Source organism: Taudactylus pleione, unplaced genomic scaffold, assembly GCF_031769625.1.
Source record: "Taudactylus pleione unplaced genomic scaffold, aTauple2 ptg001564l, whole genome shotgun sequence".
NCBI lineage: Eukaryota > Metazoa > Chordata > Amphibia > Anura > Myobatrachidae > Taudactylus > Taudactylus pleione.
This window is the reverse complement of record NW_028285961.1, coordinates 1,297,592-1,316,672: the sequence shown is the minus strand read 5'-3', so window position 1 is coordinate 1,316,672 and position 19,081 is coordinate 1,297,592. Positions and strand designations below refer to the sequence as shown.

General features: G+C 49.9%; 1 protein-coding gene across 1 annotated transcript in view; it reads right to left on the bottom strand.

The window, feature by feature from the left end:
- Nucleotides 1–12,426: 12,426 nt before the first annotated feature.
- The window catches only part of RRP8 (ribosomal RNA processing 8), a 41,057-nt gene continuing 34,402 nt past the window's right edge, over nt 12,427–19,081 (bottom strand). The window contains exons 6-8 of the mRNA XM_088464031.1: nt 14,336–14,442; nt 12,809–12,905; nt 12,427–12,690 (exon numbers count right to left, since the gene is read on the bottom strand). Coding sequence (XP_088320157.1) covers nt 12,577–12,690; nt 12,809–12,905; nt 14,336–14,442 — 318 coding nt within the window. The 3' untranslated portion in view covers nt 12,427–12,576. The remainder of the gene's footprint in view (nt 12,691–12,808; nt 12,906–14,335; nt 14,443–19,081) is intronic.

The following is a 19,081-nucleotide window of genomic DNA, read 5'->3' as shown; positions in this document are numbered from 1 at the left end:
CCGTGCCCGAACCCTGGTGGGGAATAAAACGGAGTAATGTTCTCGTGCCCAAACAGCAGCGGTTGGACTCCATTAAAAATGAGTATTTTACACACAACCCCCCTATACACACACACCCACCCACCCCTATACTCAGGCGCACCACCACACACACACACATCCCTATACACACTCCTACACCTATACTCAGGCACACCCCCACACACACACATCCCTATACACACTCCTACACCTATACTCAGGCACACCCCCACACACACACATCCCTATACACACTCCTACACCTATACTCAGGCACACCCCCTATACACACCCCCCCTATACACACTCCTACCCCTATACTCAGGCACACCCCCTATACACACACATCCCTATACACACTCCTACACCTATACTCAGGCGCACCCCCACACACACACCCCTATACACACACATCCCTATACACACTCCTACACCTATACTCAGGCGCACCCCCACACACACACCCCTATACACACTCCTACACCTATACTCAGGCACACCCCCTATACACACCCCCCCTATACACACTCCTACCCCTATACTCAGGCACACCCCCTATACACACCCCCCCCCCATACACACCCCCCCATACACACCCCCCCCTATACACACTCCTACCCCTATACTCAGGCACACCCCCTATACACACCCCCCCCTATACTCAGGCGCACCACCACACACACACATCCCTATACACACTCCTACACCTATACTCAGGCGCACCCCCACACACACACATCCCTATACACACTCCTACCCCTATACTCAGGCACACCCCCTATACACACATGGGTCAAAAATAAATAAAAATACACCGTTAAACAGCAGAGTAAACCTGGTGAGTGAGATGCAGTAATATGGGGGTAATTGTACAGGAGATCAGAGAGAACATAATGTGACTGAGATTCGGGGTAGGAAGGTGCACGCTGAGTATACACAGGGGTAACAGTGGGGAAGGAAGGGATAGGACAGAACTCCTACGTGGGGCACACCCCTAAAAAAAAGAGCAGGGAGGGAAAGGGAAGCCGATAAAAGGTATATTCTAATATTCTATATCCTGTTTTTGACATTAGCAAAAACCTCTGATGCACGAGGCAGGGAATGAGGCGACTAGTGATGCGCATTGCGCCAGGAGCTTTATCAAGGAAGCCGGATCGCTGCGCTGACACCAGCGCTTGTTATAATCATTTCTGTATCTTTTATTATCTACCAGTATTATGTACATCTCTTCTGTATATGCAGGTGATAGTATGTCAGTGTCCTAATGACTTACATGGTCAGACTGGTAACATCAGAGATTACACAGACACTGCCCCCGGTCACTACTAGTAGGTATTAGTAATTATGTATTACATGGGGTAACATCAGAGATTACACAGACACTGCCCCGGTCACTACTAGTAGGTATTAGTAATGATGTATTACATGGGGTAACATCAGAGATTACACAGACACTGCCCCAGGTCACTACTAGTAGGTATTAGTAATGATGTATTACATGGGGTAACATCAGAGATTACACAGACACTGCCCCGGTCACTACTAGTAGGTATTAGTAATGATGAATTACATGGTCAGACTGGTAACATCAGAGATTACACAGACACTGCCCCGGCCCCTACTAGTAGGTATTAGTAATGATGTATTACATGGGGTAACATCAGAGATTACACAGACACTGCCCCGGCCCCTACTAGTAGGTATTAGTAATTATGTATTACATGGGGTAACATCAGAGATTACACAGACACTGCCCCGGCCCCTACTAGTAGGTATTCGTAATGATGAATTACATGGTCAGACTGGTAACATCAGAGATTACACAGACACTGCCCCGGCCCCTACTAGTAGGTATTAGTAATGATGTATTACATGGGGTAACATCAGAGATTACACAGACACTGCCCCGGTCACTACTAGTAGGTATTAGTAATGATGTATTACATGGGGTAACATCAGAGATTACACAGACACTGCCCCGGTCACTACTAGTAGGTATTAGTAATGATGTATTACATGGGGTAACATCAGAGATTACACAGACACTGCCCCGGCCCCTACTAGTAGGTATTAGTAATGATGAATTACATGGTCAGACTGGTAACATCAGAGATTACACAGACACTGCCCCGGTCACTACTAGTAGGTATTAGTAATGATAAATTGATAATTGTTGCAGATACATTAATTGGACATATTGTTCCATTTTATATATATTTAATGCTCGCACTATGGGCCTGATTCAGCAAGGAACACACGCTAGCAGACGCACGCACCCGTTCACTGCGAGAATATGCTAATCAGCACATACACACGGAGACCGCAGCACAAGTTGCAGACGCCCAGCCCCGTACTAAGCCGCCCATCTCCCTTTACTCACAGTCTGATCAACACGCAAGATAGCGTAACCATCGGTAACATCGAGAGCCATCGGACACATTAGCATAATAGTGGTGACCAGAGCTGCCGCAGGATTTTGCCCGCTTCCTGTGTACAGCTTACGCTATGGCTGCGTATGCCGCCGCGCTGCCTTAATTATGCACGCCCCTATAACGGCATTATAACGCCTGCGTTCACCTGACCACCACCTATCACCACCCACAAACGGCTGTCAATCAATATCAGAAGGGTCTGCGTACATACTGCGTGTAGTCTGCGTACCATAACCCGATCGCACTGGCTAGTTCATGCATGCGCAGTGCAAAAACATCGGCCTAGCGTGTGCGTTCTCTCCTGTGCGCTCCGTGCCCTAGGCGCTGTTCTCAGCATGTTAGCTGTGCAATATTTGTAAACATAACCAATAAAAGCTACGCTCTGATAATTAGTTCCTCTCCGTCTTTTTTTAAGACTATATCCCACAAAGAAGTTCTATCCTATCCCTTCCTTCCCCATCATTAAACTAAGAGATACAAAGAGTGCATACCCAATTGCGGGAGGGGAAAAAAACATGGTGTAGGGCAGAGGTTCCCAAACTCCGCCATTACAGTCCAGGTTTTAAGGATATCCATGCTAGCATTCAAATGGTTATATCAAATTGACTGAGGTACTAATTAATTCACCAGTGCTCAAGCAAAGATATCCTTAAAATGTGGACTGTAATGGCGGAGTTTGGGAACCTCTGGTGTAGGGCTTTTCCGGCAGCCATGGGGTTTTACTATTCAGTAAGGTGAGAGACTGGAGTTGCGAGAAAAAGAAAAAAGTCAGAGTTTTCTTTAAATCATTAATTTTTGGAAAAATCAGCGGGACTTGCTCTGGAACCCGGGTGCCACCCCTATCCCCCATTTCCCCCCGAAGACTAATTACGCAATGGAAGTCTCCAATTAGCTTAATTACTCACCTTCTGACGCAGTCTTCTTGTTTGTAAGTATGTGCATGAGTATGTGAATGTATACCCCCTGTAACGGGCACTGGGAGAACTTCATCTTCCAGCAGCCCCCTCCCCAGTGACCAGATGGAGGGGAAGCCACGGAGATCCCCAGGCAGGTAAGTGTAATGTATTTATTTTATTATTACGCGCCACGGGGTTTTCCGCTCTGATAGCCCCACAACCACTTTCTTAAAATTGGATACCACAGGTAGTGGGAGCGCACCTACTTGTGATCATCCAAAATTGGGTGTGAGGTGTTTTATCTCACTAAACCTCGCACCCAATTGGATATACCCCTAAGTGTGAGACCCCCAAGAGGCTGTAGATGAAGAATTTATTGCCAACAGCTGCTACATGCACAGAAGTCTCAGCGGTGCCTCCGAGACAGCAGGCGTGCAGTAACTAATGAGGGGGAGAGTATTGTAGTCCGCGGCGTCAGAGAGCCTCCTTCTGAGTTGGTGGTAAATGCGCCATCCTGGGGTGGGTGAAAGTCTCAACACTAATGATAATGGCTGAGGCTGTGAACGGAAACACAACACCACGCTCCGCGTGAGGACGGATAGCCGCCATAGCAGTCACTCAAGTCCCATATATAGAAACCAAAAGGTGGCAGCTGGTAATGGCACCACAGATAGATGGCTCTATATAGTCACCACAGCTCGGCACAAAGACGGCCTGAAAGAAGAGCCAGTTTCATCGAGAAATAAGGATTCTGATCCCCGTCAGTATTTGTACTGCTCTATGTACCAGGAGACATTAGATTAAATGTTTCCAGGAACCCCTAACAGGGCACGTTTTACAGATCTCACCAGTATCACAAGTGAAAAACAAGAGATATGGTAAGAACTTACCTTTGTTATCTCTGTTTCTACGAAGTCCATAGGGTCCACAGGGTTGACCTTGGGGTATAGCTGGATCTGGATCCATGGGCACCACGCAGTTAAAGCTTTAGCTGCTCCCAGGATGCACTTGGGTCCGTCCTCCTCTATACCCCGCCCCCGGCCACAGCACCTCAGTTGGTAAGCAGCCAAGGCCGGAGGAGGAGACTAAACAGAGAGAAGGAAGACTGGAACACACAAGAAACCATACTCACAGAAATGGGAGACGGAAAACCGGTGACCAGCCACACAGCCCATTTGAAGCCAGGTGCGTCAGGGCGGGCGCCCTGTGGACCCTAAGGACTTCGTAGAAACAGAGATAACAAAGGTAAGTTCTTACCATATCTCTTGTTTTCTACTTCAGGGTCCATAGGGGGTCCACAGGGTTGACCTTGGGGATGTCCCAAAGCAGTACAACTAAGGGCGGGGACGCTCCTGTGCTGAAAGGAGTACCCGGCGCCCAAAGGATGCATCCTGAGAGGCGAAGGTGTCAAACGCATAGAACCTCAAAAACGTTTGAATTGAAGACCAAGTGGCCGCCTTACACAGCTGAACAGCAGAAGCGCCACGTCTAGCAGCCCAAGAGGGACCCACAGAACGAGTGGAATGAGCCTTAACAGAGGCTGGCACAGGTAAACCCTCTTGTGCATAAGCCTCACAAATAACGGAACGAAGCCAACGGGCTAACGTTTGTTTGTTGGCAGGCCAACCCCTCTTGTGAAAACCAAAGAGGATAAACAAGGAATCAGACTTCCAAACCGAAGCCGTCCGGTCTACATAAATTCTAAGCGCCCGGACCACATCTAAGGAAGTCTCACCAGCTGAAAGATCAGGGGACTGAAAAGCTGGCACAACAAGTTCCTGATTAATGTGGAACTTCGAGACCACTTTGGGCAAAAACTCAGGACGAGTGCGGAGCACCGCTCTGTCCTGGTGAAAAATCAGGAAAGGAGGGCGACAGGAAAGCGCCCCCAATTCAGACACCCTCCTGGCCGAAGCAATTGCCAGGAGAAAAACCGTCTTAAATGTCAGCCACTTGAGCTCCACCGCCTCAAGAGGCTCAAACGGAGGACCCTGCAGGACCCGTAGCACCACCGCCAAGTCCCAAGGAGCCACAGGAGGCACAAAGGGAGGCTGGATCCTGAGAACACCTTGGAAAAAGGTGTGAACGTCTGGTAGTATTGCAATCCGCCGTTGAAACCACACGGACAAGGCGGACACATGAACCTTCAGAGATGCAAGGCGTAAGCCGAGATCCAATCCTGACTGAAGAAATTCCAAGATTATAGAAACTCGGAACACCTGAGGATCATAATGTCTGGACTCACACCACTGAAAGTAAGTGTGCCACACACTGTGATAAATCCGTGCTGAAGCAGGCTTGCGTGCCCTGAGCATGGTACCAATAACCGAACTGGAGAAGCCCCGAGACCTCAAGACGTCTGTCTCAAGAGCCACGCCGTCAAAGACAGCCGACCCAGATCCGGGTAAAGGCAGGGCCCCTGAGACAACAGGTCCCGACGCTGAGGAAGGTACGGAGCGTCGATGGAGAGGCTCCTGAGATCGGAGTACCAAGGACGTCTGGGCCACGCCGGAGCTACCAGCACGAGCATGCCGCCGTCCTGCTTGAATTTCCACAGAACCCGAGGAAGCAGGGATATCGGAGGAAACAGATACGCCAGGTGAAACGTCCATTTCACCGACAGCGCGTCCACCAGACTTGCGCCTGCGTCTCTTGTCCTTGACCCATAAACGGGCAACTTGTGATTGTGACGGGAGGCCATCAAGTCCAGCTCCGGCAGTCCCCACCTGTCCACGAGTAGCTGAAACACCTCTGGGTGAAGCGACCATTCCCCGGGATGCACGTCGTGACGGCTGAGGAAGTCCGCCTCCCAATTGAGGACTCCGGGGATGAAGACCGCCGAGATCGCTGTAATGTGACCCTCCACCCAAGTCAGGATACGAGACACCTCCGACATCGCTGCCTGACTGCGAGTTCCGCCTTGGTGGTTGATATACGCCACAGTGGTGGCGTTGTTGGACTGCACCTGTACCGCCCTTCCGTGAAGAGCGGGGCCGGACGACTGCAGGGCCCTGTATACTGCCCGCAGTTCCAGGATGTTGATGGGGAGAAGTGCTTCTTCCGCTGACCAATGACCCTGAAGCGACAAAGAGCCGGTCACTGCCCCCCAACCCCGGAGACTGGCATCCGTCGTGAGCAGGACCCAGTCCGGGATCCAAAATGGGCGCCCCTCGACCAGATGAGCTGTCTGAAGCCACCAAGCCAAAGATTGCCGAACGTCCGGAGACAACACCAGCACCTGAGAGCAGATCCGGTGAGGTAACCCGTTCCATTCTGATAGAATCAGCCCCTGCAGGGGCCGGGAATGGAACTGGGCAAATTCCACCATGTCGAATGTCGACACCATGGACCCCAGAACTCTCATAGCCGAATGGACCGACAGGCGGCAACGGCTCAGGCAACTGCGTATCCGCAGCTGTAGGGAGGCGACCTTCTCCGGAGTCAGGAAGATCCTTTGCTGACGCGAATCCAGCACGGCTCCCAAATGAACCATCCGCTGTGATGGAATCAGGGAGGACTTTTTCCAATTTATCAACCACCTGTGTGCTTGCAGGCAAGCGATCGTCAGGTGGAGATGTTGAAGCAGTACCTCCGGGGAGCTCGCCAGCAACAGGAGGTCGTCCAGATACGGCAGCAGCCGTACATTCTGGTTCCGAAGATGTGCGGCCATGGCCGCCATAATCTTCGTGAACACCCTCGGTGCCGTGGAGAGACCAAAGGGTAGCGCCCGGAACTGATAGTGGTGTTGAAGGATAGCGAACCTCAGATACCGCTGGTGTGGAGATGCTATCGGAACATGGAGGTAGGCGTCCTGGATGTCCAGGGACACCATGTAATCCCCCGGTTCCATCGCCAGAATGATGGAACGTAACGTTTCCATCCTGAACTTGGGAACTCTGAGGAATTTGTTCAGAGACTTCAAGTTGAGGATAGGGCGATGAGAACCATTGGGTTTCTGCACCAGAAACAGAGACGAATAATACCCCGTCCCTCGTTGTGATAGAGGAACGGGAACAATGACCCCTGCTTCAGCAAGGACTCTATAGCCTCCTGAACCTGTAACGCCTTGGTCTTGTCCTGAGAAGGACTTGTGCAGAAAAACTGGTGGGGTGGTCTGTGCCGAAAAGACAGGGCGTACCCCTGGGAGACCACTTCTCGAACCCAGGCATCCGTGGTGGTATTGTGCCAGCACTGGGCAAATAGAAGAAGTCGGCCTCCCACTCTGAGGTCCCCCAGAGGGAGGCCCGTCCCATCAGGCCGCAGGTTTATCTTCCTGCTTGGAAGAAGGGCGCCGAGCACTCCAGGCTTGCTTCTTTGGGTCTTACTCGCAGACTGTCTCGGGAAGGACTGACCTTTCGCCTTACCCTGAACCCGAAAGGAACGAAAAGCCGAACTCCGAACCTTAGCAGGCAGTGCCGCCGAAGGAAGGCCGACTTGGATTTAGCCAGGGTGTCCACTATTTTGTCCAAGTCCGGACCAAATAGTAATTCCCCATTGAAAGGTAAGGCCTCCAGACCTTTCTTTGAATCAGAGTCCGCTCTCCAGGACCGCAACCATAAGGATCGGCGGGCAGACACCGCTGCAGCCGATACCCGTGAGGTCAGCAGACTAGCATCTAAAGAAGCTTCTCCAATGTAAGAAGCAGCGTCCCTCATTTGTCCCAACAACGCCCGCTGGACATCCGGAGCGTCGTCCGGGAAGGTATCTTCCAATGCATTGGCCCACCCCTCAATGGCCTTGGCCACCCAGGAGATGGCCATGGACGGTCGGGCCACCGCCCCGGAGAGGGAGTAAATAGACTTTAAGCAAGTCTCAACTTTCCTGTCCGTGGGATCCTTCAGCGAGGATATCGACGGTAATGGTAAGGTGGCGCCCCGAGTTAAACGGGTGACATGGGAATCCACCGCCGGTGGAGTTTCCCATTTTTTACAATGTGCCTCAGGGAAGGGGTAATTAGAAGCCAACCGCTTCTGAGGAAGGAATCTCTTACTGGGCGCCTGCCAAGCTACCGCCATATGATCCGTCAACTGATCCGACAGGGGAAACACCGCAGAAGCCACCTTAGTTTTTTTGAAACTAGGAAACTTCGACTTAGGAACCGGTGCCTCATCCTCTATAAGAAGAAGAGCTTGCACCGCCCTAACTAGTGCTCGCACATTAATGGACGACTTGGTATCCATTTCCTGGACCGAGGCGTCCGAGTCAGTGTCATCAGGGACCTCCCCATCATCTGAGGAACCCTCTGAGTCCGATACCTGAGCAGCCCGTGTCATAAGTGGGCGTTTTGAAATCCTAGAAGGCATGTCAGTCTGCAACATTGACTGAAAAGCCGAGGAAGCGGCCGCCAAATTTTGCACGGAGTTGGAGAGCACATCCACCCATGGTGGAGGAGTCGCCATAGGGGCCTGAAAAGGTACCACAGGCTGCTGCGGCACAGGGGAAGCCTGTATATACATAGGCAACCCCGCATAGGGACCTACTGATTGAGACCCAGGAGGACTCCGCAATAACTGCGGGACACCCGGGGAATGGGGGATGGTCGGCTGGGGCAACGCCCTAGTAGGGAGAGCAGTCGGGACCGACAGACGGTCCGCAATAGACACCAGCACTTGAGAAAATATCGCCCACGGTGGTTCCTGCGCCAAAGAAGGTCTGGATGGGCCAGGAGCCACCTCGCATCGACTACACAGGCCATCCTGTGACAAATCCTCCCTATCTACTCCTGCAGAACAGCGTCCGCAGGAGGCCAACACCGGAGCCACTGAGCGCTCAACCTCCTCGTCTGACATGACAGAATATATTATATAGTCAAAAAATATATCTGGCAACAGGGCAGAAGAAAACGCACTCACTGGTGTGCTAAACAACAGCCCACAATACGGCACTGTGTAGCACACAACTGTATGTGACGGACCTCACAAATACGTGATTTATATAGGTGAGGTCTGCAGAAACGCCCCTCCCCCACACACCTGTAGGGCTTGTAGGAGAAGTAAAGGGATAGGTATAAGCTGACAGTAAGCGGAAAATAAGCACAGACAGGCAGCACTAGCAAAAGTCACATACCATGCAGGAAGATATACTCACTGCACCTTTACACTACAATCAACCTGCCCAGATTCAGTGTCTGGGAGGGCTATAGTGCTGTGTACACTGTCCTTAATCAGGGGAGAGGTACACAGGGGGACGGGTCCGCGTGCTCCCTGAAGATCTGCGCTGCCACTGTGAGAAAATGGCCGCTGGAGACCTCAGAGGAGGAGTGGCCGAGTAGCTGCAGCTCAGCGACGCCAGACTCCGTGCTGAAAGGCGCGCTGAGCTGAGGGGAGGAGCCGCTGACAGGGAAGGCTTCCTCCCCTGGCTAGCATATTAACCCCAGGGCTTGCCGGCATCCCGCTTGCCATATATCCCTGGTGGTCTAGTGGTCCCACGGGTTATTCCTCCTCAGAGGGGGAGCCCGCCGCCACCGCTAGCGGCCCCCGGTCTGTCCCCTAGGACCGGGGGCAAAGGACTGCATCTGCAGGCAAAACCCGCGAGCCGCCGCTAATCGGCGACTCGCGGCTTACCTTGTCCCCGGCAGCAGTCCAGGGAGGGACCCAGAGTCCGGCTAGTACGGACTCTGGCCTCCCGCCGCGATCCCCAGTGCAGTACTGGCGTCGCGGCGCCAGCGGGGAAGGAGAGCGGCAGCGTGGGCGTCTGCATAGACAGCCCGTCGCTGCCACACTAGAGCCTCTGTTTTAAAATAAAAATCTAACAGGCTCTTTTTTTTTTTTTTTTTTTTTAAATAAAAATAGAAAGCTTTTGGGGGCTGCTCCTGCAGCCCCCCTGCGCAGGTGACCCGACTCCGGCCGGGCACCAACTCAAACTGAGGTGCTGTGGCCGGGGGCGGGGTATAGAGGAGGACGGACCCAAGTGCATCCTGGGAGCAGCTAAAGCTTTAACTGCGTGGTGCCCATGGATCCAGATCCAGCTATACCCCAAGGTCAACCCTGTGGACCCCCTATGGACCCTGAAGTAGAAAAGTTAATTAATACCACCTTTTGAGCTATTAAAATGTGTCAGCCAGTAATGAGTACACCTGTGCACCAACTAGGAGATATGGAAAACATGCCCTGTTAGTGCTCCCCAAGGACTGGGAAACACTGCAGCAGATGTTAGTTTAATTAAAGGATGGACACTGAATATAAATATATTGGGAATATCGTTATTTAGGGTCAGACCTTGGTCAGATTTCCAACCAACAGAGCCAGTGAGATATTAACCAGTCCGACAATTGCCCGGTTTCCACAGCTCGCAGTGCTGGAGAAGTGTTCTGCAGTGTTCTGTCAATGAAAGGGGTGTCCTGTGCACGGGAGTGAGTCCGCTATTTGCTTAGCAACAATCCCACAGTAATCCAATAGATTAAATTGGGAATCCAATAGACTTGGACAGTCGGAGAGCCCATATTAATCTAAGTTGATAAATGAAGACATCCTAAAAATGCAGCCTAACCTTGTGCCCTGTCTACTGGAAGTCAAGCGAACCTACGAGTCCAATACTTTGGTGATCACCCTGAGGGAGAACCTGGACTGGGGACAGTCTGCTCTGTCACTTCCCTCCCTCAGGTTCCATTCTGAGTGGTTTCTTGGTGTAGCTGCCAGCTAGGGAGACGATCACCGATACCATCAGCGTTATTGCTATAGTGATGTTTTTAGCTCTATTCATCAGTCACATAGCTTGTTACAGCAAGTCAGTGCCCAAGGATTCCTTATGTCTAATACTGACGCCCATCTCCCAATAGTGTAGTTTCACAGAGATGAAATAATTTCCCCGTATCTAAGTCTCCAACTAGGAGCAGCTGCAGAGCTCTACATATAGAGTGCAACGCTTCCCGTGTCCCCAGGGCACCCGGCAATGTCCTCCATATGTTCTGGAGCACTGTTTTACTCATTACTGACTGTGTAGTAAGGCACTAATATTTTCACTTGTAATTCTGCTAGGAAACATGGAAAACATGCACTGCCAAGACTGGAGTTGAGAAACATTGGTCTAGAGCATCCCAAACTTAAGCTGGGTACACACGTAAAGATTTTCTGTAAAACCATCCAACTAGTTGATTGGTTGGAATGAAAATCTGGTAAGGTATGAAAGGTAAATGATGATCAGCAATTTGCTCCCAAACGCCGGAAAATGGACAAAAACTGTTGTTTGTTAAATGTTTGATCTAAACAATTTGTTCAAACTTGTCTGACGTCATTTTCATCTGTTTTTTGGTATTTAGGAACAAATTGCTGATCATCAGTTCCTCCCATATGTTACCAGATCTTCATTCCAACCAATCAGCTAGTTGGATAGAAAATCCTTACGTGTGTATGCAGCTTAAAAGACCTGAAGGCACCCTAACAGACCAGGCCTCCCTGTATATGCACAGGTGGCATAATTAGTACCTCAGTCCTTTTGTTTTAAGCATAATGTGTTGAAGCATGGACATCCTTAAAACATGCATTGTTCGGGTGCCTTGAGGACAAATAGGTGTGGGCAGCATGAAAGCCGTAGTGGTTAGCATTACTGCCTCACACCACTGAGGTCATGAGTTCAATTCCTGATCATGACCCATCGGTGTGGAGTTTGTAAGTTCTCCCCATTTCTCCCCACACTCCAAACACATACACTGGTAGGTTATTTGGCTTCTGATGAAATGTATGTGTGTCCTTGTGATAGGGAATATAGATTGTAAGCTCCACTGGTGCAGGGACTGATGTGAGTGACAGAAATACTAATATGTGTGCGCTATATAATATAGTGGAGAATCTAGAAGAAAGGAGTAAGCACAGAATGGAGAGGAGCCGTCCTCACAGAGGGGTCACACGCTACCCATAATTCAGGGGAAAAACAGGAATATTAGGGAAACTGGGCGTGGCTTCAGCGCTGGAGAAACTTACACTTAGCGGCTGTAAATTGAGAATAAGCCCAAAGTCAGAGTTACACAGGACTGTGCTTCAGGAAAACCTTCTAATAACAATTTAATTAAGATCATTTTATCCCCCACTTTTTCCAGAATAAAGTCTGATTTAATGACGACCTAAAGAAACACCAAAAAATTTGACATTTAAAAGTAACATGTTCTTTATCAGTATCTTTTCCCTATAAATGGCGGCACTAAGGTTACCATCGGTGGGCGAGAGGGCTGAGGACTAATGGCGACCACAGAGATCATTTAATACAAAGGTCGTGGGGTCAGCGCCAGGCGATCATCTCTTCTTATACAGACACGGCTTCAGCTGGAGTCCTGAATGTGTGGCGACGTCTCGGGCACGGCCGATCTTACTGAACTCAAACATGAAGAAATAACGACTGTCTGTATTCTGCAGGGAATGAGAGTTACGGCTAGTTACTACCAGGACTGATACATTATTAGTGACTATAGTTATAGTACTAGTGTGATTACGTAGCAAAGGACAGAGAAATAAGAAGTCACATTACCTTACTAACACTCTTGAAGCCCAATTGCGACATTGCGCTAAGAAATGGTCTGATATCATCAAATCGGCTGCTCACTTCAGCCACCAGTAATGTTCCCCTAAGAGAGATAACAGAGTGTCACTGACTGCGACTATATAACTCTCAGCCTGCTGCCTCCATTCCCCTCCTCACATCACTGCCCCAGTCACATGCAGCCCTGTCTTCACTGACACATCCCTCATCTCCTGATATACTCTGTGCTGCTGGGGACCCTGCTCCTCCCACTATATAACTCTCAGTCTGTGGCTTCCTGCTGCCTCCATTCCCCTCCTCACATCACTGCCCCAGTCACATGCAGCCCTGTCTTCACTAACACATCCCTCATCTCCTGATATACTCTGTACTGCTGGGGACCCTGCTCCTCCCACTATATAACAGTCAGTCTGTGGCTGCCTGCTGCCTCCATTCTCCTCCTCACATCACTGCCCCAGTCACATGCAGCCCTGTCCTCACTGACACATCACTCATCTCCTGATATACTCTGTGCTGCTGGGGACCCTACTCCTGCCACTATATAACTCTCAGTCTGTGGCTTCCTGCTGCCCCCATACCCCTCCTCACGTCACTGCCCCTGTCACATGCAGCCCTGTCCTCACTAACACATCACTCATCTCCTGATATACTCTGTGCTGCTGGGGACCCTGCTCCTCCCACTATATAACTCTCAGTCTGTGACTTCCTGCTGCCTCCATTCCCCTCCTCACATCATGTCACTGCCCGTCACATGCAGCCCTGTCCTCACTAACACATCCCTCATCTCCTGATATACTCTGTACTGCTGGGGACCCTGCTCCTCCCACTATATAACAGTCAGTCTGTGACTTCCTGCTGCCTCCATTCCCCTCCTCACATCACTGCCCCTGTCACATGCAGCCCTGTCCTCACTGACACATCACTCATCTCCTGATATACTCTGTGCTGCTGGGGACCCTGCTCCTCCCACTATATAACTCTCAGTCTGTGACTTCCTGCTGCCTCCATTCCCCTCCTCACATCATGTCACTGCCCGTCACATGCAGCCCTGTCCTCACTAACACATCCCTCATCTCCTGATATACTCTGTACTGCTGGGGACCCTGCTCCTCCCACTATATAACAGTCAGTCTGTGACTTCCTGCTGCCTCCATTCCCCTCCTCACATCACTGCTCCTGTCACATGCAGCCCTGTCTTCACTGACACATCCCTCATCTCCTGATATACTCTGTGCTGCTGGGGACCCTGCTCCTTCCACTATATAACTCTCAGTCTGTGACTTCTTGCTGCCCCCATTCCCCTCCTCACATCATGTCACTGCTCCTGTCACATGCAGGGAGGAATACTGAACACAATAAGGTTCTTCGCTAATAGTCAGACACAGCATAAAATAATGAAATGTATATATAGGATTTAGGTCAGGTATAAATGAAATGTAGATGAAACAAATAGTTAAGGAGGACGATTTCGGTACCTGGATGACACTGGGCTCCTCCCAGCAATAAGGCACTTACCCCGGCTTCAGCACTCGATTCGCCTCCTGCAGAAATTCAGCCAGATTCTTTCCCATCAGCGAGAGACAGAAGACAGCGATATCGATGGTACCATCGGTGAGCGGTACCTGGGCGTAGGGGGCGGTTACATGGAGAGCGTTATCCCACATGGTCTGTACAGCACTAGAGGTCATGTTAGGTTATTATCACCAAAACAATCAGAAAACATTATTCAGACAACTGGTCCCTGGTCCGATGGAGCTTACAATCTAATCACACACAAGCACAAGAAGCTTTCTACCCTATGAGAAAAGCAACATTGATTTGCAACATACAAAGCGCACAGTGGTAGCAATGGAACCCATGTGACATGTTCTATGTATGTTCTACAACATTCTATATTATATATATATATATACACATACATACATACACACACACATATACAGTCAGGTGCATAAATATTGGGACATTGACAGAATTTTCAGATTTTGGCCTCTATTCACCACCACAATGGCTTTGAAATTAAACAAACAAGATGTGCTTTACCTGCAGACTTTTGGATGTAATTACCTTCAAATTAAATCTTAATCAGGTGAACGGTGTAGGAATTACAACGGTTTCTATATGTGCCTCCCACTTTTTAAGGGGCCAAAGTAATGGGACTATCAACTCAAAAGCTATTTCATGGACAGGTGTGGGCTATTCCCTCGTTATTTCATTATCAATTAAGCAGGTAAAAGGTCTGGAGTTGATTCTAGGTGTGACATTTGCATTTGGAATCAGTTGCTGTCGACTCTCAATATGAGATCCAAAGAGCTCTCACTATCAGTGAAGCCATCATTAGGGTGAAAAATCAAAACAAACCCATCAGAGAGATAGCAAAAACATTAGGAGTGGCCAAAACAACTGTTTGGAACATTCTTGAAAAGAAAGAACGCACTTGAGAGCTCAGCAACACCAAAAGACCCGGAAGATCACGGAAAACAACTGTGGTGGATGACAGAAGAATTATTTCCCTGGTGAAGAAAAACCCCTTCACAACAGTTGGACAAATCAAGAACACTCTCCAGGAGGTAGATATATATGTGTCAAAGTCAACAATCAAGAGAAGACTTCACAAGAGTGAATATAGAGGGTTCACCACAAGATGTAAACCATTGGTGAGCCTCAAAAACAGGAAGACCAGATTAGAGTTTGCCAAACAACATCTAAAAAAGCCATTACAGTTCTGGAACAACATCCTATGGACAGATGAGACAAAGATCAACTTGTACCAGAGTGATGGGAAGAGAAGAGTATGGAGAAGGAAAGGAACTGCTCATGATCCAAAACATACCACCTCATCAGTGAAGCATGGTGGTGGTAGTGTCATGGCGTGGGCATGTATGGCTGCCAATGGAACTGCTTCCCTTGTATTTATTGATGATGTGACTGCTGACAGAAGCAGCAGAATGAATTCTGAAGTGTTTCGGGCAATATTATATGCTCATATTCAGTCAAATGCTTCAGAACTCATTGGACGGCGCTTCACAGTGCAGATGGACAATGACCCGAAGCATACTGCAAAAGCAACCAAAGAGTTTTTTAAGGCTAAAAAGTGGAATGTTATGCAATGGCCAAGTCAATCCCCTGACCTGAATCCGACTGAGCATGCATTTCACTTGATGAAGACAAAACTGAAGTGAAAATGCCCCAAGAACAAGCAGGAACTGAAGACACTTGCAGTAGAGGCCCATAGGGTCCACAGGGTTGACCTTAGGGGGTATAGCTGGATCTGGATCCACAGGCACCACGCAGTTAAAGCTTTTGCTGCTCCCAGGATGTACTGGGTCCATCCTCCTCTATACCCCGCTTCAGCCACAGGCACCTCAGTTGGTAAGTAGCCAAGGCCGGAGGAGAAAAAAAAAAAACAGAGAAGGAAGACTGGATCACACAAGAACCATACTCACAGAAAAGGAGACGGAAAACCGGTGACCAGCCACATAGCCCACATGAAGCCAGGTGCGTCAGGACGGGCGCCCTGTGGAACCTATGGACCTCGTAGAAACAGAGATAACAAAGGTAAGTTCTTATCATATCTCTTGTTTTCTACTTCAGGTTCAGTAGGGGTCCACAAAGTTGACTAAGTACAACTAAGGGCGGGGACGCTCCTGTGCTGAAAGGAGAATCCGTTGCGCGAGGGATGCATCCTGAGAGGCGAAGGTGTCAAATGCATAGAACTTACAAAAGTCTGTATGGAAGACCAGGTGGCCGCCTTACACAGCTGAACAGCCGAGGCGCTATGGCCAGCAGCCCACGAGGGACCCACAGACCGAGTGGAATGAGTCTTAACAGAGGCCGTAACAGGTAAACTCTCCTGTGAATAAGCCTCACAAATGACCAAATGAAGCCAACGGGCCAAACTTTGTTTGTTGGCAGGCCAACCCATCTTGTGAAAACCAAAGAGGACAAACAAAGAATCAGACTTCCGAATGGAACTAGTCCGGTCCACATAAACTTTGAGAGCACGGACAACATCTAAGGAAGCCTCACCAGCCGAAAGATCAGGTGACTGAAATTCCAGCACATCTATTTCCTGATTAATTTGGAACTTAGAGAACACCTTAGGAAGAAAACCCGGACGGGTGCGAAGCACTGCCCTGTCCTGGTGAAAAATCAGAAAAGGAGAACGGCAAGAAAGCGCACCCAATTCTGACACTCTTCTGGCCGAATCAATCGCCAGGAGAAAAACAAACAGTCTTAACTGTCATCCACTTGAGTTCCACCGACTCAAGAATTCAAATGGAGGACCCTGTAGGGCCCGAAGCACCACTGCCAAATCCCAAGGAGCCACTGGTGGAACAAAGGTAGGCTGAATCCTGATAACACCCTGGAAAAAGGTGCGGACATCAGGCAGAGTAGCGATCCTACGCTGGAACCACACAGAAAGTGCAGACACATGAACTTTCAAAGAAGCGAGGCGTAAACCTAGGTCCAATCCAGACTGAAGGAATGCCAAAATCCTAGAAACACGAAATGCTTGAGGATCGTATTTTCTGGACTCATACCATTGAAAATAAGTATGCCACATTCTGTGGTAAATTCTGGCGGAAGAAGGCTTGCGCGCCTGTAGAATTGTGCTGATGACTGAGCTGGAAAAACCCCGGGACCTTAAGACGGATGTCTCAAGAGCCACGCCGTCAAAGACAGACGACCCAGATTTGTGGCTTCGTTCTTGGAGAGCAGATGCGGATTCCAAGAAGGGCCTGGAGGCCTTACCCTTTAATGGGGAGATTTTGTTCGGTCCCAACCTAGCCAAAATTGTTGATACCTTGGCAAAATCTAAGTCAGCGTTTCTGCCGCCAGCAGCTGTGCCTTCTAAAGCTAGGACCTCAGCCTTTCGGTCCTTTCAGACTCAGGGTAAGTCCAAGGGTCAGTCCTTCCCCAGGCAGTCGTCAAACAAGGCTGCCCCTAAACCAAAGAAGCAGGCCTGGAGCAGTAGACGCCCTGCTTCCAAGCCAGAGGATAAGCCTTCAGCCTGATAGGACGGGCCTCTCTCTGGGGGATCCCAAAGCGAGGGGCCGACTTCTTCAATTCGCCCAGTGTTGGTGCAATACCACCAAGGATGTTTGGGTACGAGAAGTGATCTCTTAGGGGTACGCCCTGTCCTTCACCCCCTCCCCCCCAACAGTTCTTCTGCACGAGTCTTTCTCGGGACAAGACCAAGGCCTTGCATATCCAGGAAGCCATAGAGTCCTTGCTCTTGCTGAAAGCAGGGGTCATTGTTCCCATTCCGCTTTCTCAACGGGGGACGGGTTACTACTACTCTCTGTTTCTGGTTCCGAAACCCAATGGGTCTCATCGGCCTATTCTCAACCTGAAATCGTTGAACAAGTTCCTCAGAGTGCCCACTTTCAGGATGCAAACTTTGCGTTACATCATTCCAGCTATGGAACCGGGGGATTATATGGTCTCCCTAAACATCCAGGATGCCTACCTCTATGTTCCTATAGCCCCTTCACACCAGCGGTATCTGAGGTTTTGCTATACGCCAGCTTCACTTTCAGTTTCAGGCTCTGCCCTTTGGTCTTTCCACGGCTCCAAGGGTGTTCACCCAAGTTATGGCTGTCAAGGCTGCCCATCTGCGTAGCCAGGGGATACGGCTTCTGCCGTATCTCGACGACCTCCTTTTGCTGGCAGGCTCGCCGGAGGTACTTCTGCAACATCTGCGCCTAACGATCGCTTGTCTGCAAGCGCACGGGTGGCTGATAAACTGGAAGAAGTCCTCCCTCATTCCGTCACAGAGGATGGTTCATTTGGGAGCCCTTCTAGATTCTCGTCAGCAAAGGATCTTTCTGACTCCAGAAAAGGTTTCCTCTCTACAACTACGAGTGAGCAGTTGTCTAAAGAGTTCTGGGGTCCATGGTGTCGACATTCGACATGGTGGTGTATGCCCAGTTCCATTCAAGGCCCCTGCAGGGACTGATTCTATCCAAATGGAATGGATTACCACACCGGATCAGGACTCTCATCTCTCCAAGGGTCGTCCCTTTTGGATCCCGGACTGGGTTCTGCTCACGATAGATGCCAGTCTCTGGGGTTGGGGGGCGGGGTGAAGGAGCGGCAGCTTGGACGTCCAATGGACAGTCTGATGCTGCCGCTCTAAAGAGTCCTTGAAAAAATAAAAAACTCAGCCGGGCACCAACTAAAACTGAGGTGCTGTGGCTCGGGGGCGGGGTATAGAGGAGGATGGACCCAGTGCATCCTGGGAGCAGCAAAAGTTTT